Below are 26,643 nucleotides of genomic sequence, written 5' to 3' on the forward strand. Positions count from 1 at the left end.
TACATAGACAAGGAATACAAAGTTCATGTTAATGTAATTTAAAGATGTTTTTCTTTCGACTAAAAATTTAAACGGATAGTTAAATTGCACATTTAATTTATTACGGAATATTTGCTCAGCACATGCGGCATTCCAATTTTTTTTTTTTTTAAAGTGATAAAGAAATGGTGAAATCACAGTACATAATAATAACTAATATACATACACTGCCTATGGCGTATGATAGTGTCTTGTTCAGCGCATTATGGGACCTCTATTATTTTGAATGCGACGTATATGATATTCCAAATCCACAAGAATGCCCCCCCCCCCCCCCCCCCCCCCCCTTTTTTTTTTTTTTTCTTTTGGGTGACCAAAAAAATATATTCCGCGCCTAGTACTTATGAGTGTGTAATGAACAATGTGTTAAGAGTTAATAATTGTAAAGTGTTTAATTTGGGTATACCCAGTGCACACATGTGGCTCCGCCACTGGCGGCGAGCGACAGTGCTATATGGAGGTGGAGGCGGAGGCAGCATTAGAGTCTCTGGTTTGTCCGTCTGGACATCTTTGAACAAACATAGCGATTTTTTAAGGTTATTCGTTCAAAATGACATCGCTTTGATATGATGTATCAGTCTAATAATAATGCATGGAAACTGGAAAGTACCTTTGATTCCCAACAGGATGCCCATAGGCCGATTCACAGGACTTATTTTTGAAAAATTTTAGGCTCAAACTGATCAAAATTAACCTTCCTGTAGAGGGTTGGTCACTTGGTCTTAGTCCTTCAAGGTATAGATTAATTTGAGTGTGGATTCAATTACATTACGACATTGCCTTGTGGTGTCAAAATGGAATATATTTCTGCCTCTAATCTCAAGTCAACAAAAAGAAATTAAAGTAGTTCATCTGATCTCTACTCTATATCTACTTTAGGGAATGTGTGTCTAAAAAGAAAAAAAGAAAACTATATTTATGTGAAGTCATGTATAGAAAGTGCATTAAGGAAGACAAGTTCTTGAATGAAGCTATCAAAAGTATTCTAATCTTCCCTCTTTTTCATTCATGGTTGAGACTTGAGAGGATTGGTTGATAAGCATGCATGCATACATTAGAATATTAAGGTTGTCTTGTCGATCTTTATCTTGACGCGATGTGAGGGAATGAATGCATTGGTCAGTACTGATCGGTAATAAGTTCCAACCAACTTTTCGATCATTTTAAGGATCAGTGTTGGATGGAGGTTTGAAAGATCAAGTTCAGCATGCAGTTTACTATCAAAATGTGATGACTAGCTGTTATATAAATAAAGACAAGCTGATTGAGATATTGGTTTTAATTGGCTTTGAAGTATTAGTTGGGTGGGTGCATATATACATTGAAATGGGTAGCTAGAATAGAATGGGTGGTAGTATTTTATCAGGGCAGTTGATGGATGTCAACTTAAAGGTTTCAAGGTTAGTTGTAAATTGTAATTAATTACTAGCTAGATAAGTAGTTATATATTACTCAATATTACTCCTATATATATAGTGTTAGATAATCTATAGCTTAGCATGCACCAAGTTTTCAAAAAACCTATTGTGTTTGTTATTAGTACTTTAGTAGGTTGAAGGTAGGTGATGCATGCAATGGTGACATATTCATTTAAATTAATTTAATAATAATGTACGTAGCATTATGAGATAATATGTACGTGTGCACACATATGAAGAGATTGATCGAGAGAGAGAACGTATTGGAGAAGGAGAGGAGGTGGAAGAGCCCCACCGAATGAGTTAATGGATTCTTTTTATAGCTATTTATTGTGAGAAATACATGCACAATATATAATAGACACGACAATGTGAAAAGATGAGTATGTTTGTCAGCTACATGCCATTGTCACGTCTTGCTAGTGTCAAGATGATATCAGTAGAGTGAATCAACTACTCCTAGTCAACGATTTTAACGATCTATGTCAAAGGTTTAAAAGATTAACTGAACAAGTCACTTGAACTTGTAGTCCTTACAAGTTACCTAGCTTATACTCCTAAATTGTTCGTGACATTGCTCTCTTTCCTCCACGAGCTATTCTTAGCATGCTGGCCAATGTGCTTGGCCCATTAATTTAGAGGTATAACCCTAGATTCGCAGCAAGTAGATCTAATTTAGGAAAATTAGATCATGAATTATATATGATTTATATTGTAAAGTGGATCACTGTCACAATTTGATTTTTATTTTACTATAAGTTCATTTTACTATCATTCATTGATTATATTAGGGGATTTAGGGCATTGAGGGAAAAAAAAAAAAAAAAAAAAAAAACAAATTACGTTTATATATACCATTCGTCTCCACTAAAACTCAAACTCATGACCTCTCATTTAGAAAAATAATTTCATGCTACTTGACCACAAAGTCTTTAGCCAACTAAAATTAAAAAAAAAAAAAAAAAAAAATTGAAAGGAACTAAAATTAAATTTAATAGTACAATAATTTAAAACTACTCTTCATAAAGATGAATTCATTGATTAATTAAAGTAGAGGTCCTCATAATTAAGGTTTTTTTTTTTTTCTTTGGTGCTAATTAATTGTTCAAAATTAATAATTTCATCTCTCCTTTTTGCCCCTCTTTTTCTGTAGTTTTCCACCCTTTTCCCCTAACAAAAGAAGTCATTATTATTCATTACAATTTACATACAAACATGTGCAAAAGTGTCAAAGTCAACAAAGCTATGAACTATGGAGGACAGACAACCTCAATACTCACATCAATACAAAATTACAAATTTGGTCACTTTAGACAAAGTGAAATCCCCCCCGCCCCCCACACCCCACACCCCCCACCCCCTTCGAAATTCCAGTAAAGGGTATCCTTTGCAGCAATCTTTCTTTAACTTTCAGAATAGGATAACATTGTAAACAATTGTTGGTAGGGGTGTGCAAACTTCGGATAATTTTCGGTTAACCGACCGAACCGATAAATTTCGGTTAACCGTTTTCGAACCGAACTTTTTCGGTTCGGTTAATGGTTAAAGAAATTTTAAAACTTCGGTTAACGGTTAATTCGGTTCGAAAGGTCGGTTAACCGAATTAACCGAACGGTTAACCGAATTAACCGAACGGTTAACCGAAGTTTGTAATATATATATAAATAATAATATAAATATAAATACTAATTTGAAGTTATGGATGTTTGGAGTTTATAATTAATGTTTTTGTATATTTTGTTATGAATTTATTATAATATGTATTTTATTTTAATTGGATTTATTATTTTAGGTGTTATTTTTAGAATTTTAAATTTTAACTTTAAAAAGTTCGGTTAATCGGTTAACCGACCGATTAACCGAAAAAAATTTCGGTTCGGTGAATTCGGTAGAGAAAACTTCGGTTCGGTTAACGGTTAAAAGAAAAAAAACTTCGGTTAATTCGGTTCGGTTAACCGAACGGTTAACCGATTGAACACCCCTAATTGTTGGATTGCCTAAAATAGAAAGATGACAAATTTTACAACCAAGTCCAAAACATAAAGGAAGAAAATTGAAATTATATACTTTTTCATGGGACTGAGACGAGTTCATGAAGTCCATGATATAGTTCGTGTAAAGTGGAAAAAAATAGATTATCAAAAAAAAAAATTATATTTAAAAATGATAGAAAATAAAAAAGGAATAATCAAATAAATAAATAGATCTTTTCACTATAAATTTATACATTACTAACCAAGAGTTTGCATAAGTTGCTCTCACCCGCTAAACTCACTGGTTTCAATAGGCTGTATTTAGAAAGAAGAGGTAAATTACACTAAAAAGTTTTTATGCAATAGACTCATCGGAGATTTGAAGACTTTATAATATGAGAACATTTTAAACAATATAATATCTTATCAATAATTTAATTGTCATCTTTAAACATAAAGATTCTAATTCTTCTTGTCCAATGATCACAGGGCATAACAGTAACAGGAAGGCTCCTTAAACTTGAGATTAGAGCTTGAGTTTTACAAAAAACACATTATATTTAGTTGGCATTTATTTATAATTACTTGGCATTAAAGTTTTCAAATTTCGCCGACACCTGTAGCTGCAGTTTCCGTATACACGTTTACCTCACAGTCTCACACTCGATTGATATGCAAAAGTGTTTCTGTTTATGTTAATGAATGAAGTTTCGAATCTCAGACCGCCCCAAGCTGTCTCCTTTTTATCTATGGCGATACGGCCTCCTGCCAGCTCCATTTCTCTTATCTTCCTTCTTGGCTCCGCTTAAACGTACAGAAAAAAATAGATGAACAAATACTGCTATATAAACAGAGAGAGAGAAATGAAGATGGTGAAGGGTATATCTCTGCTTGTTTCAGTGATCATGGCTTGGATTTCAGGATTGGGTTTTGTAAGAGCAGCGACTGATCCCATGGACTGTAAGTTTCTTCCACCTCTTTGCTTTAAAAAATTCTCTTTTTTTTTTTTGGGTGATAACTCGAACTTGTAACTTGTGATTCTGATTTTTGATGTTCTAACGTTTCTAAGTGAATGATGCCTGAAGAACTTTATGTGAATGTTATTTTCTTTTCTTGTACGGAACAATATGGTATAAAGGAGGAATCTTTAGCATTATTTCTATTTTCAATGATTGTGATCAAAGGATTTGGATTTGTGTGCTGAAAATGTATGTATATCTTTGTCTGTTTTGGCACCATTATCTCTTATGAGTTATGAGTAGTTTCTTTTTCTGTTTTCAGAGTCTTGGAGACAATGCCAGTAAAAAAAGATGAAAACTTTTCAAGAAAACTGAATAATATTGATTTTCTGATATGTGAATGTTTGTGTCTATGGGTGCATATATAGCCATTTAAAAATGCTCCTGAGGATCAGGGCATCTACAAAGAGAATTATATTATGTGAGGGATTGTGTTTGTGCTTAATGTGATATGAAGTAAAATCTATTCTGTTTTGCAGTGCAAGCACTGGAGGTTATATATACTTCACTAAACAGTCCTTCACAGCTGACTGGCTGGAAGGCTAATGGTGGAGATCCTTGCAGCGAGTCATGGAAAGGAGTTGCTTGTCAGGGCTCTGCTGTTGTCTCGATGTGAGTTTATGCTACGAATACTGAGTTTCTCTAATCTCCAAACATTTTTGGCTGTATTCTTGAAATTTTTCTTGGAGCAGTGAAATTTCTGGACTGGGACTGAATGGAACACTGGGTTACATGCTCAATGGTCTTAAATCATTGAAAACATTGTAAGATTTCTTTCTCCCCCGGTTTGAAGAGCTTAAAACCTATTTTGCATCATCGATCGAGTTTCAGACTGATCTGACTTGTCTGTATGGTTTTGACCCTCGTAGGGATATGAGCAGTAACAGCATCCATGACTCCATACCATATCAGCTACCACCCAATCTCACAAGCTTGTAATGTTGATTATTAGTGAAGTGTTTTTATTTTGTATTTATGTTTTTGTTTAGTTCTCTAAGTAGTAGTGTTTTGGTTTGTGTGTTCAGGAATCTTGCATACAATAATTTAAGTGGAAGTCTTCCTTATTCCATCAATGACATGATTTCGATTAATTATCTGTGAGTAGCTTCACTTGTCTGCTTAATTTCATTGCTTTCTTTAGTGTATGTGTGCAATTGTAAGATTTAGAACTATGTGTGCAATTATTGAAGTGCCTAACCTTAAGAAAATCGTGATTTAGGAATCTTAGCAGCAACTCGCTCTATCAATCGATTGGAGATGTGTTTACCAACCATTCTGACCTCGAAACCTTGTAAGCCATCTCAACTAGTGTTCTTGATATCATCTTTGGGATCTGTTTTTGAAGCTTAAGCACTAATATTCAATTCTCATCTACTACAGGGATCTTTCTTTCAACAATTTTAGCGGAGATCTTCCTCCTTCCTTGAGTTCATTGCCAAAGCTGTCTACACTGTGAGAGTGCCCGAGTTGTTGCTTGTTAAGATTATCCATTTGGTTTATTTAGCTTTCTCATGATGATGTCTGCAGTCACTTGCAGGACAACCAATTGAGGGGTACTCTTGATGTCTTGGCTGATTTACCTTTGAATGATTTGTAAGTCTCATTGATTCCTACCTTTCAAGTTCTTTAGCTCCTCGGATCGACGCCTTTGAATAGATATGTTGATGCCAAACTACTATGCAGGAATGTTGCAAACAATAATTTCAGTGGATTGATACCAGATGAACTCATTTCCATTCCTATTTTCATGTAAGTATATATTAAATGCTCTTAAATTATGTGTGTTTTGTGATGGATATTCATTCATTCTCCAATCGAAAACAGATACGATGGAAACTCGTTTGCCAATAGTCCTTCTGCTCCACCGCCTCCTCCTAGTAGAAGATCTCACAACCGGAGTCGTTCTCCACCAGAGCTGCATAAAGAACGAGGCTCTGATGCCCAACCGCCCAATCCAGATAATAGTAATAGAAGTAGAAAGAAAGGTTTGTCAGCTGGAGCTATCATAGGCATAGTTCTTGGATCTTTATCATTCGTTCTCTTCGCCATTTTTGGAGTTTTGTTTTGTCTTCGGAGATTCAAGTGGAAGGAAATTGCAGCTAGACCCTCTGCAAGACGTTTTACTGGAAACACAAATAAAGGTAACATTATACATCATACTTTGGTGAAGTGTCATGAAAGTTGATTCATTTTTTTTGTTCCCGTCTTTAGTTCTTGTGAGTAGGGAAGCGCTCGAGCAAAGGGCAATAGACTTGAAGCCTCTACCAATGGAGAAAATGACAATTGAGAGGAACGGTTCTTTGAAGCGAGTGAACTCTGCTATAAGTGCCACTCCTTATACTGTTGCTGCTCTTCAAACTGCCACAAACAGTTTTTGCCAAGAAAATCTTGTAGGTGAAGGCTCCATTGGGCGTGTATACCGAGCAGATTTTCCAAATGGAAAGGTAAATTCGATCATTTCCTATAAACACATTATATTGATCTCTCGATCGAGTGGTTAACTTCTTCATGTTATACTTATATTATGCTAGATACTGGCCATCAAAAAGATTGACACTGCAGTGTTGTCATTGCAAGAGGAAGACAATAATTTTCTTGAAGTTGTCACGAAGATGTCAAAGCTGAGGCACACGAACATCGTCCCACTCGTGGGATACTGTGTGGAGCATGGCCAACGCCTCCTCGTCTTCGAGTATGTCAAAAATGGCAGCTTGCACGATATGCTGCATTTTGGAGACGAGAGGAACAAGATGCTGACTTGGAATGCTCGGGTTAAAGTTGCACTTGGCACTTCTCGAGCATTAGAGTACTTGCACGAAGTTTGTCTGCCTTCGATCGTACACAGAAACTTCAAATCAGCAAACATCTTGCTAGACGACGCCCTCAATCCCCAATTATCCGACTGTGGATTAGCTGCTCTCACACCAAACATGGAAAACCAGGTTAGCTAGTGTACTATATATGTGTTACTTTTTAACATAGGACCGACCAAATTTGAGTTGTTTAAGGATAAAAAATGTTCACAGGTTACATCAACACAGATGGTTGGTTCGTTTGGTTATAGTGCGCCTGAGTTTGTTTTGTCGGGAATATATACTGTTAAGAGCGATGTGTATAGTTTTGGAGTGGTAATGCTCGAGTTATTGACAGGAAGGAAGCCACTCGATACGTAAGTTCCATACTACACATACAAATAGTTAATAATATATCTCCTCGAGTACTTGCAATGATTTTTTGGCCTTGTGTAACTCGTCGTTTAGTTCAAGGGCGAGATCAGAACAGTCTCTAGTGAGATGGGCCACGCCTCAGCTCCATGATATAGATGCCTTGGCGAAAATGGTTGATCCCGCTCTAAATGGCATGTATCCTGCCAAGTCATTATCCCGCTTTGCTGATATCATTGCTCTTTGTGTTCAGGTAACTATTAAAATGGTCTGTGTTGAGCATGTAGCCATTAATGTGCAGTCCAACTATTAGCTTAGACTTTTAGTTGAGATGGAGCACATGCTTCAATTGTCTGCATTATAGATTTCTTTTTGGTCTCAATGGTTACATTATATTGCTTCATTTATGATGTTATTCCATAAGAAACCGGCTATTTGTGGACTTAAATCTGCACAATTGTTTGTTTTACACAGCCTGAACCCGAGTTTCGCCCTCCTATGTCTGAGGTTGTTCAAGCGCTTGTCCGGCTAGTGCAAAGAGCCAGTGTGGTCACGAGACAATCGAGCGATGAACATGGATTTTCATACAGGACTCCAGACCATGATTCTACTGACATGCCGTTATAAGTACTATAAATTTTTGCAACTTTGTAAGTAATTTCGACAGATAAAAAAAGCGAATAATAGAGGATACCTTACCATCTTATATGCAAAGAGCCAAAGAAGAAATATCAAATATGTAATTATTTTGCAGTTTCCTGTTTTGTAAGAACTTGGGAGTTTCAATATAGGCATTATATCTGCAGACAAATTTCTTGCTGCATTTACATTCCTAGTTGGATGTTGCTGTGGAGACTCATTGATTGCTTGATTTACCTTTTGAGCTAATCTTGATACCTTCAAATCGGGATTAAGAGCCCCGCATTGAAAAATAAGAGTTTATTATGAGTTAGACTAGCTAAGTGATTCGATTCAATCTTTTTAATATGGTTTGGCCTGGGGCCGGGGCATTGACCCAATGTTAGAAACATGGTATCAGAGCTTGTTCAGAAGAGGATTTCTATTCGGTTTGGAATGCGGATATGGGCAAAACTGACAAGGGAATCCTCATGATATGATTCAAGCTTCCAGTGCAGGTAACTTCACCAAAGCAGAAGTCCTCACTTGCCAGGCTCACATTAAGCCTTATTTGCAGATCTTGAGTTCCTTGTGGGGGTATTCTGAACCAAGATGGCTGTATATCGACCGCCACTCCTTTTGGAGGCAGCACGGCACACAGGTAGCTCTCGGGTTTGCTGGCAACGTTCAAGACCCTCCGGTGGACCACCCGTGATCCAGCTAGAGCTGAAATGGTCACCGAAGGCAAGTTGAGGTCAGAAGGGTGGTCAAAAATGCCACCACAGATTCCCCCAGTCGCGGTTTTCACCACTTCAGGATCGATGTCGGGGAGAGAGCAGAGGAACCCGATGTAGTCCTCGAAGCCTGCTGAGAAGACGAGCCCGGGGTCGAGTGCCCGGGAGGGATTGACAAGGCCCGAGCCAAAACCAAAAGGAGCAGAAGTATGCAAGCTGTAGAGCTCAGACCCTTGAGCCATCATGGTTTCCCCAAGATTGTCTTGAGTGGTGGCAGTGGTTGACATGGCCGACGCTATCATGGATGGCGTCCACGAGGGATTCTGCTGCCTGATGAGCGCTGCCACGCCAGCAACATGCGGCGTTGCCATGCTCGTCCCCGAGATCAGAGCGAAGTTTTGTCCTAAAAACATCATTCTTGATGTAAAAGACAACAACAACAACATTTGCATATGAAGAAGTGACTCAGATATTAAGGTTTACCAGATAGAATGGGATCTGCAACACTCATGGGGCTCCAAGCTGCCCAAATCTGGTTCCCGGGAGCCAATAAATCGGGCTTAAGTACATCGTTTGGATTCCTGGTTTGATCACTGAAATCAGGACCCCTGGAAGAAAATCTGCTAACAACGGGAGCTCGGGTTGTGTAAGAAGCAATTCTTCCCTCGGTTATGGCTGCACTCCCGCCATATTTCGTTACATAGCCTCTGTTGTCCCTGGCAGTCTGCTTTTCATAGTAGCTCAGTATAATCTGTCAAGAAAAGGCGAAAATTAAATTCCCATTCTGATTTGGTATGTTTCAGACTTTTAGTACCTGTGCATCAGCAGCTCTGGGGATCATAATCCCGGGGATTTGGAAGGGGAGAGGCTGAGCTATGAAGTCACCATAGGTTGGATTCGCAACAAATACAAATCCCGAGAATCCAAGAGCCTTTGCAGTCTGTATTATGGCTGTTAGGCTAGATGATCCATTGGAAAAGCCAGCTGAGAAGCTGCAGATCACCAAACTTCCTGCAAGAACAGAAGGGTCTAATGCCTCTGGATACTGACACTCCTCTATGTACTCTGCAGTTCTGGGAAACGCCCCGTTTATCCTCACTGCATCCTTGGCAAGAACGAGCTTATATCGAAGAACTCCACTACCCAACGTCGAGCCTAAGAAAAAAAACAATCCCATTCTCAGGAATCTGTCAAATTTAACCAAAAAACCAAACTTTTCAATTCACACAGACCTGACAGGCCTATTCCACTGATCTTCTGACCGTCACCAAGAATGAGAGTCCCGGGGAAACTTCTGTCTGTGTCACAGGCTGCAACCCCCACAGCCCACGGACTGTAAGAGATCACGGTGTAAGGACCAGGCCCGTGGTTCCCAGCAGCTTGAACGACGAAAACTCCAGCCCTATGGGCAGCCAACATGAAGATCTCGAAAAGTGCCAAGAATGTGAGAGCCTGTCCTGGTGGCTCATCTGGACCTACTGAGAGTGATAAGATATCCACTCCATCTATCACTGCCTGCAAAATATGATGACAGATAGTTACAGTTGATCCCAAAAAAAAAAACTCTGAACTGAGAGCTTCAGAATTGATAATCACTTGATCAATAGCTGCTAAGACATCTGAGAGAACTCCCACTGTTGGATAAATAGCCTTATAAACAGCAATCCTGTCAAGAAAAATGACTTCATATTTTGTCGAGAAAACTAGTAAATATCGAAGAACAGATGAAGAAAAACCTTGCTCGAGGCGCCATTCCACTGGCTGTTCCGTAATAAAAGCCATCCACCACAACAGGAACTCCAGAATTCCCAGCAGCAGTTGAAGCAACATGGCTGCAAAATTGATACTTTTCATAAGAAATGTCATATATATTGTGAAGAAAAATAAGAGATGCAGATTTCTCCTACTACCTTCCATGGCCATCAGCATCAAAAGGAGATAGAATATCAATGGAGGCATTAAGGGTGGCAGCAGCCTGTGCACCAGCTGAGAAAAACCTAGCAGACACAATCTTCCCATTGCAGGCAGTCTCAGGAAAGAGAGGGCCTGCCTCACAGTCCCCAGAAAAATGGGATACTTTCGACGAAAACGGATTTGCAGGATCATAGCTGAAGCTGGGGTGCAATGGGTTGATGCCAGAATCCACAAATCCAATAACTACACCTTCACCTGCATTTCTGTCTCCCCCTTCTTGACTCCATGCTGATGCCATGTCTAGAAACTGTGGAGTGTAGGTTGTCATGAGTTTAACCCTTCTGTCCTTTTCCACTAACCTCACCCCTGGCAATCTCTTCACCTTCTCCACCTGCAGAAACACATATTGCTCAAAAACAAAACAAAACAAAAATCCTGGTCAGCTGCACGAGCAGCTTAGTTGGTTATTGGGTGATAGATTGTAGGCAAGGACACAAGATCAAGCCCTAACAGCAATAGTGTGGGCACCAAAAACTCGCCCTCCCACTTATTGGGTCTCTGAGTCCCCGTGATTTACTCCTCCACTATCTTGTCGAGCTGGGTGTGGGAGCCCTGGGGGCGAGATTGTGGGTAAGGACACAAGATCAAGCCCTGCCGCAGTGTGGGCACCAGACACTAGTCCTCACACCTAATGTGTGGCTGAGTTACCGTGATTTACCTCTCCACTATCCTGTCGGCCCTAGGGCAAGCGAGTTTCGCCTTTTGTGGGCAAAATATAAAAATCCATTTACCAAGATTTATACTACCTCAACTATTTTGTAGATTTGATGATTACCTGAGAAGGGGTTGTGTGGACTGCAAAGCCATTTACAATGTGTTTGAAGCTGTAAATCTTGTTATAGCTTCCCCTATCCAAACTCACCTCTAACAACTCATCATGGGATTCTGTCAACTTTGCTGCATAAGCCTTTGAACTTTCACTAGTCAACACCAAAAAATAAAAAAGAATCAAAACAGCTATTTACTTTCCAAGAACATTAATAAATCTTCAATTTCTTCACTGAACTAATTAATTAATTACCTGCTAGGATCAAGATTCTTCCCTTGTTCAAGTTTCATGTTGTTGCCATGACGAAATGCGACGGGGTTTCCTTCTGTCAAGACTAAATATATCTCTCGATCTTCTTCTGCTATGCATCTGAGAGGGATGAATGTTAGAAAGATGAGTAGCAGAAGATGGAGGTTTTGGTGAAGTGATGAAGAAGCCATGATGGTTAAACGGTAATTACAAGGCTTAATTAATTTGCTGTTTACTTGAAAATGGTAGTGATGATCAATATGAAGACCGGACCGGATCACATACATACGATAATCCTGCTGGATTCTTCTTAATTGTAATCCAACAACTATCACATGAAAAACCAATAATTATGCCATAAAGTACAACGTTGTTAACGTGAACAAAGCCAGCTTTAATTTACACCAACGTTTTCAGTTATATTACATTGTTTAATTTGAATCTGCAGCCGTTACGGTCTGTTTCCTTAACATCAGCCTTTTGTAAAGCTTCAGCCAGAAAGGAAATATGGAAAATAGCTAGCTATTTCGTATATCTTAGGAACACGGTGTCATCATTGGAGACGTAATATCTTAAGAATATAATTTCACGTGTTTTGTCTTAACACTTTATTACATCATATATAGTCTCATGTTTTCTGTTTATGCATGAATTATGTGTTCTGTATCGACATACATGTTTATATTTTGTATTATACTATACTCAATGCTAGGGTATATACAATTCCTTCTTAAACGGATCAAAATGGTGGAGTTAGAGCTAGGGTTTTTGGGATATTAGTTGATCACTTGGAGTGAAGATGAAACCCTAGCTTTTGAGGAGACCAGCCAGCCAAGCATATATATATATATATATATATATATATATATATATATATATATATATATATATATATATATGAAGGGTAAAAGGTGTTGATAGCCTCTAATAATTATAATTAAATCACGAGAAGCTAGGGTTTCGTGGACTTCAACCAAGGCATGCATGCATGCAAATTATTAAATTTATTGCATGCATGCATTACATATTACTCCGTATATTCAAAGCTACACAGACATCATCAACTGTTCAAAATGGTTCAACAAAACATATGCTCTTATTGATCCACACATTGCATGAGAATCTCTGTGCAAATGATACATATAGAGCATCAACTTTTGCAGAAATTAAGGTTAATTAAGAACATATGGAGTTCATGAATAATTCTAGCTGAATTACTGGTTTAATTAATAATTCCAAAGAGTGTATCCAACAACATAGTTTTCAACAACCCTAGCTACTAGATAGTACACAACAGCATACATTTAGTACGGGATCGGAGGCTACTACTGTAACTACACTCGCGAAAACACTACTCACAGAGGCTTATAGTCTAAAGCAGAGAAGAGATGAGATGTCGCGTTTTCCATTTCTCTGCACTGTACACAGTACAAAACACCCACCGCAATGGAACCATCTTCTCGCCTCGCCACTCTTCAGCCTACCTCTTCTGCCGCTTGGGCTCAACCTGTAACAATATTCAACAATTATACTCCCGGATCATATCACACGTGAAATGTGCCCCAAATGACGTAAGAGTACTTAAATCTTGTGTATATATTGTATGATGTATGACATTAACGGTCCACATAACAGTAATAAAAAATCATGACTATAATCCATCAACCGTAAAAGCTAGGTGTGTATATTATTACGGAGTAATAATTTAAGTAGATCAGTGGACAAGCGAGACTAGCCAAAACTGCGAACAGCGAGCTGAGAACTACCTTGCCACTAGTTATTCGAGAAGCATCATCTGAGTTCTGGGGCTTTTTCACATTCTGATCGGATGCACAATCAGAGCAAACGAATTGATCGAGTTGTTTTGTCTGCTCGACAGACATGCCCACACAGACAGGATGATACCTGTGAAGAAGACAGCAACTTTAAACGAGATTGGAGAAACAAAGAAAACCCAAAACCTTATGACCTAATTGAAAAGAAACGGAAATCCTATTTAGAAGGATCGGTGTTTAATTTGACACCAGAACCCAAAAAGGGAAAGGGGGGTTCGGGGGTCTGTTATAAACGAATCATATGATGTAGACAAAAAAAATATGCTTCGAGGATTTCTATGTGTACTGTAATCTCTGCAAAAACAATCATTTTACTTCCATCACAGCATTTTAGAAGTTGTTAAGCTTAAGAGAGTAGAGTGATTGGCCTCTAAGCTCTTATTTCCTTTCTATCTCGATTTCCAGAGGATGAAATTAGCACACAGATCAGAAATTTAAAATGATAATCGATTAACATAATGTATTCAGAATATATATTTCTGTACCAGTCCTTGCACTCCTCGCATTGTACCATCAGGTCATCGGGATTATACGGAAGCTCACACTTGCAATACCTTTAACAGAAGCCACGGATAATTAATAATCAAATGTGTAACGCAAATTGAACAACGAGTGACCAAAGAAAATCACGTAACGCTTACACTGCAACACGGTCTGGTATGAAAGCTCCAGTTGCAGCTTTATACTCGAATCGACAATAGTAATCCTCTGTCCCAACGTTCTGAAGCTTAACATAGGCCCTGAAAGTGTGAACACTGCACTTCCCTTCTATAGTGTCAGCACTTTGAACATCATAGTGGTCCGACAGGAATAACTCTTTCGCTCCATGAAACTGGCGTCGCCCTCCCATTGACTCCTCTGGCCGGTAATACCACCTAACCCGTACTTTCACATTGTTCCGATTATCAGCTTCGATTTTCTCCACTCGTGCCACATAAGAGGCAGTGCCACTTTCCGGAGGGCGCATCAACACACAGTCTCCAGCTTCAAATAATTTTTTTTTAAAGACTCAAATTCAGTCATTTCATATAAATCATCAGCTAGATATACACACTTCTTATATATAAAGTGAGGGATTTTCAGATTCTCAAAAGATCGAGGCAACATATAAGAGGTAGCTACAAAAGCCAACACCTTTTTTTCCTATATTCTGAAATAGAAATCACAAAATATCAGGAACAGAAAGACACGAAATCCCTCAAAAAGAAATAGGAAATTGTGTGCACCTAATAAACAGACACATATGCAGACTTGTTAATGTGTTTTAAATGTTTGGACACCCAACTAGGTAGCAAGAACATAAGCATTAGCAAAAATAAACCCATGTACACAACCTTTGACAACCAAAAAACACACACACAAAATTTGCAGCTCACATTCACTTCAGAATGAACAAAAAGTGAATTTTTTAAATGTGTAGACACCCAACTACCAAATACATAAACATCAGCAAAACTAAGCTTATGTCCACAACCTTTTACAAAGAAAAAAACACAAATTTTCAGCTAACATGCACTTCAGGAGGAACAAGAAGTGTTATTAATAGCACAAACAAAAACATCCATGCATGCATCTAGCTAATCAAAGGGCCACAAATACCCAGTGAGGCATTTCCACAAAAACCTCGGCTGCAATCAATCAAAAGGATAGAATCAAACGAAATTTAGCCATAAAAGAGATGTCAGCACAATTCCAGACACCCAAGAGGGCCAAACCACATAGCTATTCTCAACATGCATGCTTTCCACCAATGCACAACATTCAAGCCTAACCACCATTCTTTTGTTTCCAACAACAATTTACTAAAGATGATAACTTTAAGGTTTAATTCAACCAGATAACACAACCAAAACACTATTACATTCCTACAATAAAAAAAAAAATAAAAAAAAAAAAAACACCAGTGATCGAGGCAGCATAGCTGTAGCCCAGCCTAGTGCACTTGCTTACCTACCCATTATAGGTTTCCACACTGATAATACACCAAAAAATGGGAATGCGTATACCTTTGACAACCTTGTTAGTGCCTCTAATGGTGTAAGAGTCCAAGTCTCGTTTCCCAGGTCTGGTCTTGGCCATGGAACAATCAAAGACGAGAATGGGTTTCTAATTTCTATGGCCCAATCCAAAGGTGTCAGATTGCTGCTCGCGGGCGCTGATACAATAGATCTGCTAAGAGAGTACATCAATCCATCTATCAGGGATTAAAGGGCGGAATGAAATGGAAATGTAGGTGGTGCAATAGAATGCATAGTAAATAGTAAGGTAGGTGGGCATACGATACGCGTCTTCTGGAGGATCTGAGCTGGAGCTGAGGGGCATGGAAATGGAGTTTTTGGTGAGAATGGAGGGAGGGTCGTTTGATCCTAAACCCTAGATCCTTCTTCTTTGGCTCTTCCCAGGTAGTGTTCGTCGAGGATAAGAAAGATTGTTAGACAGTACTTAGACAGTCATCAAGAAAATGACAGCCTGTTGAAACTGTTGGCGGATTGGATAAAATGATAAATAGTCGCTGTAGATTTAATTTGGGCAGTGATTTTCTTTTTTTTTTTTTTTTAAATGCTTCAAGTCAAATATTTTTAATAGAAAAAATAAAAGAATGTTATTTTCTCATTTTAAGTTTATTTGTTAGTATTTTCTTTGATGAAAATTTTTTATATTTATCTCTTGATTCCATAAATAACATGCTAGTTACGAGTAAATTTGACATGGCGTCTTTTTGTTGGCTGTTGAGGTCCATTAGTTAGAGGACACACTAGATGACTAAAGCAACATATGTCATTCTCGTTTGCAAATTCTTGTAGAGTAAGTTAAGGTGATCGGGAGATTTTTCTAATCAAACCAAGCTAGCGCAATACTGTGGGCATAGGTTAGTTAGCTTGGCTTACTCTTGCATGTAGACTCTAGACTCACTGAGCTGCCTTCTCACCAGAGAAGGCAGCCCAGTTGTCTTCTGCGATGAAAGGTAGTTCCTCGCCTTTCCACTGGAGAAGGTGATAGATTCTTTTTTTAGTCAAATTGCCTATGGTAAATCGGAGCTCTCGTCGGATTATTGACGGAATACGGTCGGATGGACTAAATTGACTAAAAATAATTATTTTTGATGACCATATTGATGAATAAGCGATTGAGGGACTATATTGACAGTTCGCTAATAACTGAGGGACCAAACCGTTGATTCTCCCTTTCAATATATAATTTTTCGTGAGTCTTTTACATTTCCTTTTTCACGACTTATATATTATGACAAAAAAAAATGTATTTTTTTATTACAAATGAAGGAGGATATCCAATATACGATCTACGCCTACATTGAGACTCAAACTCTCGTCTAACCGGATATCAGTGGACCACAAGCCACTTGATACAAAAATAAAAAATAAAAAAATGTATTTGTATATATTAAATTATTCCGTAATATAAAATAAACGAAAATAAATTTTATATTTGTACGTAAAGTATCTCAACAAACGTATACCAAACCCAACTAAAAAACCTGGAGACGATGTGAGATGCCATAGTCGGGCCTGAAAAGTGAATGTGCATATGTACCTTGCTTTATGGGCTTCTTAGTGGGCCCAATCTCCCAATACTTACAAATACGATGTATCTATTCACTAAACTAACCTTTTTTAACCCAAGTTTTTCTTTTTGAATTTAATCTCCCAATACTTACAAATATGATGTATCTATTCACTAACCTAACCTTTTTTAACCCAAAGTTTTTCTTTTTTAATTTACTTTTGAGAAATAATCATAACACTTTTCATTTCTAAATTATAAAAAAATATCATTATTTTTATCTTACTATAAGTTTTTCGTTAAAATGCATTAAGATACCACAAATTGAGACTAATTTTGTTCATACCAAATATAACATTAAAGGTTGATAAAACACATCTAAAACATTGGGTTAAACTAAAAAAACATGTCATCTCATTCATACTTTTTTCATAAGTTACAAATTTTTATCCCTTAATTATATCGTTATCACTTCCGTCCTTTATTTATTTAAAAATAACTTTTTTTTTATAAAAATCTTTTGATTGTTTATAAATAAGAGTTTTAACGTAATCATAACAAACTCAAGAATAAAGAAAGCTACTTTGCAACAATTGAGGAATAAATAAGTCTCACTTTACAAATAATCACAAGTCATACCGGTATTTTACCATACATGGGTTCGGTCTCCCATGGCCATTAAGAACAATGATATTTTGATTTTTTTTTTTCAAAATAAGTTGACCCACTATCATTTTAATTTATTTTATTTTTTTAAAATTCATAATTTTTTTTAAAACAATTAATACTTGAAAACCTAAATGTTATTGTATTTAATTTAACATAATAGATGACCAAAAATAATCTGTCACAATAAGAGTAAGATCAAATGGAATGTTTTGAAAGAAATCACTGGATTATCACCTCTAAATCTAATAAAAAATAAAATAAAATCTTAATTTTATACTACGTATAATGAAGTAAAAAAAAAAAATCTTTTTTTGAGGTATTTGTTTCTCTGCTCCGGACTGGATCTGGTGACGCCACACAAACCATTTTCAAACAGGGTAAAAAAATGGTCAGAAAATCTGACCTCTTTCATCGGAAGAATAAGGCACTAAAGCAGTAAAAAATGTTTTTACTCAATGTTACTAATATCAGTAAGCACAATTATATTATATAAGCGATTAATTAGGAAATTTACATAATAAGAACCCACAAATTACAAAAAGTAGATCATCAAATTTCAAGTTAGAAATCTACATACATTCATATATGGAGTTAAGCTAGAACAGGGGAGTGATTAAGAAGATAAACAGAGATTAATTACCCTATTAATATACTTTCTTGGTAAAGAGATTTCGGAGATTAAATAAATTACTGCCGCGTACTGCTTCGCCGGGAACTCCGCCGCCGTTTTGACCGCCTTCAGATGCGGCGGCGGCGGCTGCAGCCGCGGCGACTGCAATGGTACTGTTTTCGTCGCTTCTGCAGCTTAGATGGTGTCGGTATCCGATACACATCGGAACGTTCAAGTTCAAGACTCGAGCTTTGGGTGCGCCGCCGTGGACGGCGGATGGGTTTTTCCGGCGGCAGTCGTTTCCTTCTTTTTTGATGGATTTAGAAACGTTGCTGTCTTTTTTTACGGGTTTATCGGCATTTGGTTCCTTTTTGAGAGCCTTTTCGGCGGCTTTTGAGAGATTTTCGGTGGTTCGAGTGGTGGCTCCGCCGCTACGGCGGACCTGCCAAACCGGGCTGCTCCGGCCCAAGTGGACACCGGCTCGGGTCGGACTGGTCGGCCACTTTCTCGACTTGGATTCACCCGCTGAGTTACTCCGCGAACACGGCGCGCTACTCACTTTCCGGTGAGTCAACCCGGATCCGGCGGCCCCCAACCGCGGCCGCGACCCGCTGTTCCCCGCCGATCTGCTCCGCGAAAACGGCCAGATATTTATGTTCAGCTCCGCCGCGCTCGCCCCGTTATGTCCAATCACGCCGCCCTTCTTCTCCTTCTTCTCTTTCTCCTTCACATTCTCCTCAACCGCTCCCTTCTTCTCCTTCTTCTCCCCTTTTTTAAAAATATCCTTCCACCGCTTCGAACCGCCAACCATGGCGCCGCCGCCGCCAGACGACCCGTCCACCGCCGCCGCCGCAGAAACCCCGGGTCGGGTCGACCCGGACGTTTCCGGCGGGTCAGTATCACATGACCCAAAAATTTCTCCCGGAGACTCATCGGAGCAAGCGTTACCTTCCTGCGGGAGGAGATCAAGCGGTAACAGGACTCCATCGGAGAAAAGCTCATCGGCGGAGAGAAGGTTGGGCTGAGGGAAAGACGGGTTCCGGAGCATCCAGAACTCAAATTCCGGCGAGGTGGCATCCCCGCTTCTTCTTCCACTGCTGCATGGCGAGAGAATTCCCGGCCGCTGACCATCCATTTCCTCTTCTTCCTTCCCTCTCTGGTTCTGTGTGTTTCCCGGAGCTTTTAGTGAGAGAATGGGCCTACCATGCATTAAAGAACAAAGGGGTGAGTTATACAGATTGCTGAGGAAGACATGTAAATATGGTGGTTGGGTGCACCATATCTTGTCCTTTATTCCGGTATATACTATATTTATCAATTATCCTTTTCCATAATTCATTCAATCTAATATTATTTATTTTTATTTTGTAATCAAGTTATTACAATCTTCCAGATATATAATATGATCATGTTAATTCTCTCCAATATTTTTGTATTAAAGTTTGTTATAAATGCCTGATTTTATTTAATTGATTAATCCTGTAAAAACCGTTTCAATCGAGCACGTAGCATAATTTTTATAACGTGTTTCCTCTTATGTATGGTTTATATGCTATTACACATGAGTGAGGTTCGTTTACTCATGGTAGTGTATGTAATGATATTGTAATATACATTATACTTAACTTGGTCGACATAGTTATTATACAAATACATACAACGTAGCATCAAATCAGTTTTTTAGTATTTAGACACAAATATCATTGTTATTACTAATTTACTACGTATCACAATAAATATCTTTAAATGGATACTCTTTGCAACTATTTTCTACGAACTTATATTATTAAAATGTAATATAATATTTAACGTATTTTAATTTGATTCATTAGTATAATAATGTTATTGTAATACTATGATTAATTATTGCACATATATATTGTCGGGTATGCATTACATGTTAAGATAATCTCAGAGGTTGAGATGTAGATAATTCTCCATTCTTCATGACAACAATATTATTATAAAATAATGATAGAACTTTTATCTAATTTTACTTTTTAATAAGTTTACACCTAAACATGGCAATTTGGGTAAACAAATACATTAATGAGCTAACAAGATAATGATATGAATATAATTTTGACATAGGTTAATGACATATTTAATTAATATATTTTAAGTTCACACGATACAATATATATATTATGATAACTTGTTTAAACCTATTACATATGTTAACATTTTTTTATTTTTTATTTAGAAAACAAAACTTTCAAAAAAAAAAAAATAGCAAAAATATTTATTTCATAACATACCGTAATATTTATACAAATATAAATACTATCTAAACATCGTAACTAATATTAATATGAACGTTAACTTTTAATGAATTATGTGAGTTGACGTATTAATATGTGAATTTTAACAGGTTTTTAATTAACTAGTCAATATGTTAATGACTTGTAACATATTACGACTAAATATGAATGCGTTATTTTCGTGTCGTGTCACAAATTAAGAGTTCTATTAACACCAATACTAATAATACTCAATAGAAGATAGTATGATACAATTAAATATAAAATATATCCATATCATATAGTTGGAGCAATTGGAACAAATTTAATAATAATAATAATAATATTATTATTATTATTATTATTATTATTATTAATAGATTCGAACCACACATATTATGAATGCTTATCACTTCACCTAGAGAAATGCCAAAGTTGACATGGTTCCGAGAGAAGCAGATAGAAACATACAATAGCTACAATTTCTATGTTAATTGTGAGAGAAAGTCCAAGAAGAAGAACAAAACACACACACACACTCTCTCTCTCTCTCTCTCTCTCTATATATATATATATATATATATATATATATATATATATATATATATATATATATATATATATATATATATATATATATATATATATGTCAATTTAGAATTGACCTACAACGTAGTCAACGTCATGGAGAAAGGATAAAATAATCTTTAAAATATCAAATCAAGTTGAGTTAAGTATATTTATGCAATAATTTAATCACACGTTAAGTCTATTTTATTTCATTACTTTAATGTCATTTTAATAATTACAATGAAGATATAGTATAAGTTATGTGGATGAATTTATAGGAATTTATGTCTTTTGTTTTGTTTGTTTTTTTTTTCTTTTTTACTTTCAATAACTTAATTTTGCTAAAATAATAATAAATGTAAACTATCGAAATAATTTATTGACAATAGTGATACTATCAAATTTAGTTATCGACTTCTTATTTCGTCCAATCATATTCTTAATTTTTTCGTATTTGCAGTTTTAGGAGTAATTCTGGAGTAATTCGTAAAATAAAAAGGGATTTCGCAGTTCACATGTCTATGAGTAAAGAGATGCCAATATTAAAATTACTGAATTGTCTATTTATTTAACACAAAATGGACAGAATAACAAATGAGGGACTAAATTGAGCAAAAACACAAAAATCTGGGACTAAATTGAGCGAAACACAAAAATTTGGGACGATATTAGGTCACCAAAGTCGTTTAGGACGAAATTGAGAAAAACCACTATAGTCAAGGACGATTTTGGGTATTAACTCTTTTTTTAATTAATTATCATGATAGTTAAATTATACATTTATGTTTATGTATATAATTCTCAACACAAATGATCTCTTCAAGTCGATTATTAAAAAACATTATTAAATTAATAAAAAAATTATTAAATACTGACCCAACAAACATTTGATAAAACTTTATTTTAAATTAAAAAGTCATAATTAAGTTTTGGCCTGAGGAGAAAAGCCAGCAGGGCATAATTAAAAAGATGAAAACAAAGTTGAAGTCGCTCTTCCAGTAACGGTGAAAGGTGAATGATGCATCTATAGTGGGGGCCTCATGCTGTCTCTTATAACACCATATTTCATCCAATCAATCAATTAACATATAGAAACTAAAATTGACCATACAAAAATTAAATAATTATTTTTGAAAAAAAAAATAATAATCAATTTTTTAATAAAAAAAAAAAAAAAAACTCGCAGTCAATACTTAAGCACGTGCATTGAGTAAACATTTTCATGTATAATAGTCTGTAAACCACACCCAAAAAAAAAAAAAATTATTGGCTAAACTGATACGACTTTGGCAAAAATCAAATTGATGACATTCTAGTACGGAAATCATACTCGACTCACTTATACATCTTTTTGGGGCAATGATAATCATTTTCTTTTTACAAGAAAGCCAACTTCGATTATCTAAAAATGCGCTCTAAATGAAACTCACATTGTTACCATAATCGACAAACGATCATAAAAAGATAAATTAACTTCACTTATGATCGTTTATGTATAGATAACTCCTACGAATACTTAAACTTGAAACATTGTTATTACCTAGTCAATTGTCTCACCAATTTCATTGGAGAGCCAAATGATAATCATTTTGTCAATATTGGTTAAATTCAGAGAACTGGGCATGTAATAATGATGGGAATACAATAACTTATATATTATTGATTTTAAGCTATGGTTGTCCCATTAGTTTCATATATACGTACTATCTAATTTTATGGACTGACATATGATATTACATATGGTCCAGTACGTACGTTAATTTCAACTCTTTCATTATGTATTTTTTAATATTTTGTTTTGACTTTATTATTTGGATGAGTATGCTAATGCAATGTATCAACTTCACTCTTCATTAACCATTGAACCTAGCTAGTGTACCTTGTACAATTGATCGAACTCTTTGACTTTATTTTAGGTTACTCGTACCACAAGATTTGACTGCAATTATTTATAATTTAATTATTTTGTTATATTTAATTCAATATTAGAGCAATCACAACAACAAGATTTTCAATAATTTTTGCAGACTTTTTTGCCATATGAAAGTGATAGAAGAGTGGAAAGAGAAGGTTAAGTTTGTCCTGCAAGTAGTGTTACAAAAATCCCGCATAGGCACCGATTAATCAGCGTCTAGGCTCTGGCCGGTCGCCTTGCGTATCACCATAATAGGTGGTCTAGGTGGCTTACTAGGTCGCCTAGTCGGCCGATTACATACTGTTAAACGACATAATTTTGAGTGAAATAACCCTAAATTATTCAAACTCTAGATATTTTTAAAAATTAATATTTAATATTTTAGTATTAAATATTAAAGTATTAAATAGCGATTTTTTCAATATGCTTGCAAGGAAAATACTTGGTGTACTCCCATTTTAAACTCCCAACTTGTACTCCCTCTCACATGATCTTGTAGACATTTTTCTGTGGACCTACATGATGAAAATAACCAATCCTGATTTGCCACCTCAGGGAGTATAAATGAGGGAGTAAATTTTGAAAGTCTATGTAGTAGAATTCTGCCTGCAAAAGGTTAATTTTTTGTGGACCCCGCAGCAGAATAAAAGTGGAAAGGAGATGTGCATGCAGTTTTACGTGCGTTAACTGCACGAACAGCGTCCAATCGAGCGCGTGTAATGCAAATAACTTTTTATTTTCAATTTAATCAAATACTGATTGTTTAATAAAAGTATATACTCTTGAAATATCAGGGAACGTATTTTTCAAGCAAGAAAGATGATAAAGAAGAATGTCCAAATATGACAGCTCTAAAGGGGGACCCTAGAAAGGGAAGTGAGGGGAGATCAGTGGTGGTGTGTTCATCTATGAGTCTGGGGATGGAGCTGATGAAGATAGTAAGGGTGGGTGGGTGGGGTAGGGTCCGGGAATCCAAAGAGACAGGGGAATATAAAAATTTCGGGAAAATTGAGAATGATGTTTTCATATTTTTATGGTTAATGGTGTTTGTTTGGAGGCCGAAGTAATAATGGAGGCATGTGAATTGCGAAAGATAAAAACAGCCTTAACAACCTTTGCATTAATTGCGCTCCGCTCCGGTCCCGTCCCTACTAACCAAACACGCCCTTATTTGACAGCAACCGCCACGTGCCCCCCCAAGTGGCTGTCAGTATTTTGTACGGACACCACTTGTTACTCGTTTTTTTTTTTTTTTTTTTTAACAAGAATTTAGAAATACGTGTTTATTTTCGATATCAATCTCCAAGCATTCTATATTTTTAGTTTATATGAAGTAAATGTTAAAATACATTATTTTTCTTTTAAAGTATATTTTATTGATTCCGATTCGTTTTAATTATTTTGTAGCACCATGCTATATGTATGGCCAACCCAACAAGATATGATATCATATGCCATACTGTTAGTTAAGGTTCCAAATGATAAAACTCATAGTCATATACTAACATGAAAATAGTTGTAAATTTGGCACTATATATAATCAAACTAAACCATATATGGAGCTATTAGTAAAATAAATAGATTTATTTTTACTATTTAAAAAAATGGTTTGATCATGTACACTATCCGAGTATATACATTAAATAAACTCCAGTCTTATTATATAATAACTCGCAAATCACATTATGTAGACCATATGAATCAAATACATGACATTCTGGTACAAAAATCATGTTCCACTCATTCGGTCATTGAAATCATTGTTTTTTTTAGTAGTCTATTTTTTAAATACTCAATATTAATTGTAAAAAAGTTTCTTAAAATTGTTAACTCTAAACATGTGATAAAATTATAAAAATAGGACATATTTGTGCCTATGATGCAATTAGTTGAGCGAAAGAAAGCGCAAATAAAATAAAAAAATAAATAATAAAATTGAAGAGAATGATAAAATTTTATTCATTTCGTAAAAGATTGTCTCGTTAAACTTTTGAAGACCTAAATTATGTCCGATGAACACTTTCTTTAGGGGTTTGACGACCATACATGACAAAAAAAGAATACTTGGAAGAGGGTTATATCTAGTGTTCAGAAAAGAGTATAAAGCGAACCTCTTCAAAAAATGAGTTATATATCCACTAGTTCGGTGCTGTCAATTGGATGAGACAAGTTCTCTAAAGCAGGTTACAAACGTTACATTGTTGTAAACATCGATTTCTAATATATATATATATATATATATATATATATATATATATATAAAAGCAAATTATTTTATAATAAAAAAAGTATAGTATATAAAAATGGTTAGTCAAAATATATATAATTAAAGGAAAATCTTGGGGGATATCTAATGGATCTTGAATGAATGATCGAGCTGAGCATGAAGATAGATGCAGCTAGCAATGGCTCGTCTTTTAACGTTGGACCAAGTGCGCACATGATGCTCATTACCAAAAACAAACCAATGCATGTTCACGTTTCCCTTTCCTTCAACATTATATATATACTCTTAACTCTTTATTAATCCATGTGATTCAATAATAGGGGCAAAAATATTAAAAACACAACAAAAAAATCTTGTTAATTATTTATGCCTTTATTATCTTTGATACCATAAATGATTATATAATGTACCATTAGTATGTGAGAGGTTGCTCTCACACTGTTACGGGTGAGACTCAATTCTAAGTCATAGTTCTCAAACTTCACTCTAATGATCAACTGATGAGCTGCCCATGCAAGCTTATTACACATATATTGGCATGCTGATATATATACAATATCATATGTTGCTCTTAATACCTACCAAATTTGAAATTGATTGATAGTTTTGTACAATAAAGTGGACGAGATCTGAACCGAATTGATTGAGGAGGAAGATCAGATCAAATTAAAGACCCACAAATATATATAAGCAGATCAGAGGTGGGTACTAAGCCAAACTAGGGTCGGATGATGTTCCTATGTTCATCGGACTGGATAACCTTTTCACATGCATGAAAGCCCAGGCCAGCAGGTCCATCGCCTGAGATTTAATGTTCAATATGTATAATATAATCGCAAAGTACAATGTAAAGAATGACGAAATAAATGCATAACTCATACGATATGATTGGGAAAATAGTATAGTATGATTCGAATCAAAAAATTATTTATTTATGATTTTTTTTTTTGGTTTTTTCGAGTTATCTTCTGCTGTGCATTTATGTGTAGTAAAAACAGCAGCAATAATGCCAATAAAGTAGAGTAGAGTAGAGAGCTTTCGCAGTTGTAAGTCTGCAGATGGCGAGGCTTAATTAACACAACCATTAAAGGCCACCAA

The 26,643-nt window shown here is 36.1% G+C and overlaps 4 protein-coding genes across 7 annotated transcripts; 1 reads left to right on the top strand and 3 right to left on the bottom strand.

Moving 5' to 3' along the window:
- The first annotated feature begins 3,893 nt into the window (after window positions 1-3,893).
- LOC109164625 (protein STRUBBELIG-RECEPTOR FAMILY 8-like) lies at window positions 3,894-8,448 on the top strand. The gene is made up of 15 exons (XM_019313143.1): window positions 3,894-4,390; window positions 4,929-5,061; window positions 5,142-5,213; window positions 5,319-5,384; window positions 5,475-5,546; window positions 5,669-5,740; window positions 5,830-5,901; window positions 5,977-6,042; window positions 6,133-6,198; window positions 6,274-6,590; window positions 6,661-6,893; window positions 6,981-7,391; window positions 7,476-7,618; window positions 7,710-7,866; window positions 8,088-8,448. The coding sequence occupies exons 1-15, from the start codon at window positions 4,258-4,260 to the stop codon at window positions 8,238-8,240; spliced, it is 2,166 nt and encodes a 721-aa protein (XP_019168688.1). The 5' UTR covers window positions 3,894-4,257; the 3' UTR covers window positions 8,241-8,448.
- Window positions 8,449-8,655: 207 nt separating this feature from the next.
- Window positions 8,656-12,148, bottom strand: LOC109164624 (subtilisin-like protease SBT2.4). Its single transcript, XM_019313142.1, has 9 exons — window positions 11,961-12,148; window positions 11,715-11,859; window positions 10,876-11,270; window positions 10,702-10,797; window positions 10,562-10,631; window positions 10,198-10,480; window positions 9,780-10,120; window positions 9,449-9,716; window positions 8,656-9,368 (listed from the first exon to the last, which is right to left on the bottom strand). The coding sequence occupies exons 1-9, from the start codon at window positions 12,146-12,148 to the stop codon at window positions 8,674-8,676; spliced, it is 2,481 nt and encodes an 826-aa protein (XP_019168687.1). The 3' UTR covers window positions 8,656-8,673.
- A 981-nt stretch (window positions 12,149-13,129) lies between these two features.
- Window positions 13,130-16,249, bottom strand: LOC109164551 (chromatin remodeling protein EBS-like). Of its 4 annotated transcripts, none has more exons than XM_019313046.1 (6): window positions 16,072-16,248; window positions 15,799-15,961; window positions 14,434-14,776; window positions 14,278-14,346; window positions 13,724-13,862; window positions 13,130-13,464 (listed from the first exon to the last, which is right to left on the bottom strand). In XM_019313046.1, exons 2-6 carry the CDS (start codon window positions 15,869-15,871, stop codon window positions 13,438-13,440), a joined length of 651 nt encoding a protein of 216 aa, XP_019168591.1. In that variant the 5' UTR covers window positions 15,872-15,961; window positions 16,072-16,248; the 3' UTR covers window positions 13,130-13,437. The 4 variants fall into 4 exon arrangements, with proteins under 4 accessions (XP_019168591.1, XP_019168590.1, XP_019168589.1 ...); XM_019313045.1 differs by having other exon boundaries at window positions 15,799-15,964; XM_019313044.1 differs by having other exon boundaries at window positions 15,799-16,248.
- Window positions 16,250-18,627: 2,378 nt separating this feature from the next.
- Window positions 18,628-19,803, bottom strand: LOC109164828. Its single transcript, XM_019313375.1, has one exon. It carries the CDS (start codon window positions 19,801-19,803, stop codon window positions 18,628-18,630), a length of 1,176 nt encoding a protein of 391 aa, XP_019168920.1.
- Between the last annotated feature and the right edge of the window lie 6,840 nt (window positions 19,804-26,643).

This window comes from Ipomoea nil, unplaced genomic scaffold (assembly GCF_001879475.1).
Source record: "Ipomoea nil cultivar Tokyo-kokei standard unplaced genomic scaffold, Asagao_1.1 scaffold3069, whole genome shotgun sequence".
Taxonomy (NCBI): Eukaryota; Viridiplantae; Streptophyta; class Magnoliopsida; order Solanales; family Convolvulaceae; genus Ipomoea; species Ipomoea nil.

Bases quoted from the DNA above. Each gene is read 5' to 3' on its own strand.
- LOC109164625 (XM_019313143.1), top strand. From the start codon at position 4,258: ATGAACAAATACTGCTATATAAACAGAGAGAGAGAAATGAAGATGGTG. The intron at 5,385-5,474 runs GTAATGTTGATT...TTGTGTGTTCAG, and splicing joins CCACCCAATCTCACAAGCTT to GAATCTTGCATACAATAATT. The intron at 6,894-6,980 runs GTAAATTCGATC...ATATTATGCTAG, and splicing joins CAGATTTTCCAAATGGAAAG to ATACTGGCCATCAAAAAGAT.
- LOC109164624 (XM_019313142.1), bottom strand. From the start codon at position 12,148: ATGGCTTCTTCATCACTTCACCAAAACCTCCATCTTCTGCTACTCATC. The intron at 10,798-10,875 runs GTAGTAGGAGAA...TCAATTTTGCAG, and splicing joins GATGCTGATGGCCATGGAAG to CCATGTTGCTTCAACTGCTG. The intron at 9,369-9,448 runs GTAAACCTTAAT...TGATGTTTTTAG, and splicing joins TGCAGATCCCATTCTATCTG to GACAAAACTTCGCTCTGATC.
- LOC109164551 (XM_019313046.1), bottom strand. From the start codon at position 15,871: ATGGCCAAGACCAGACCTGGGAAACGAGACTTGGACTCTTACACCATT. The intron at 13,863-14,277 runs GTACAGAAATAT...TCTTCTTCACAG, and splicing joins TGCGAGGAGTGCAAGGACTG to GTATCATCCTGTCTGTGTGG. The intron at 13,465-13,723 runs GTAGTTCTCAGC...ATATTGTTACAG, and splicing joins CTCGAATAACTAGTGGCAAG to GTTGAGCCCAAGCGGCAGAA.
- LOC109164828 (XM_019313375.1), bottom strand. From the start codon at position 19,803: ATGCATGGTAGGCCCATTCTCTCACTAAAAGCTCCGGGAAACACACAG.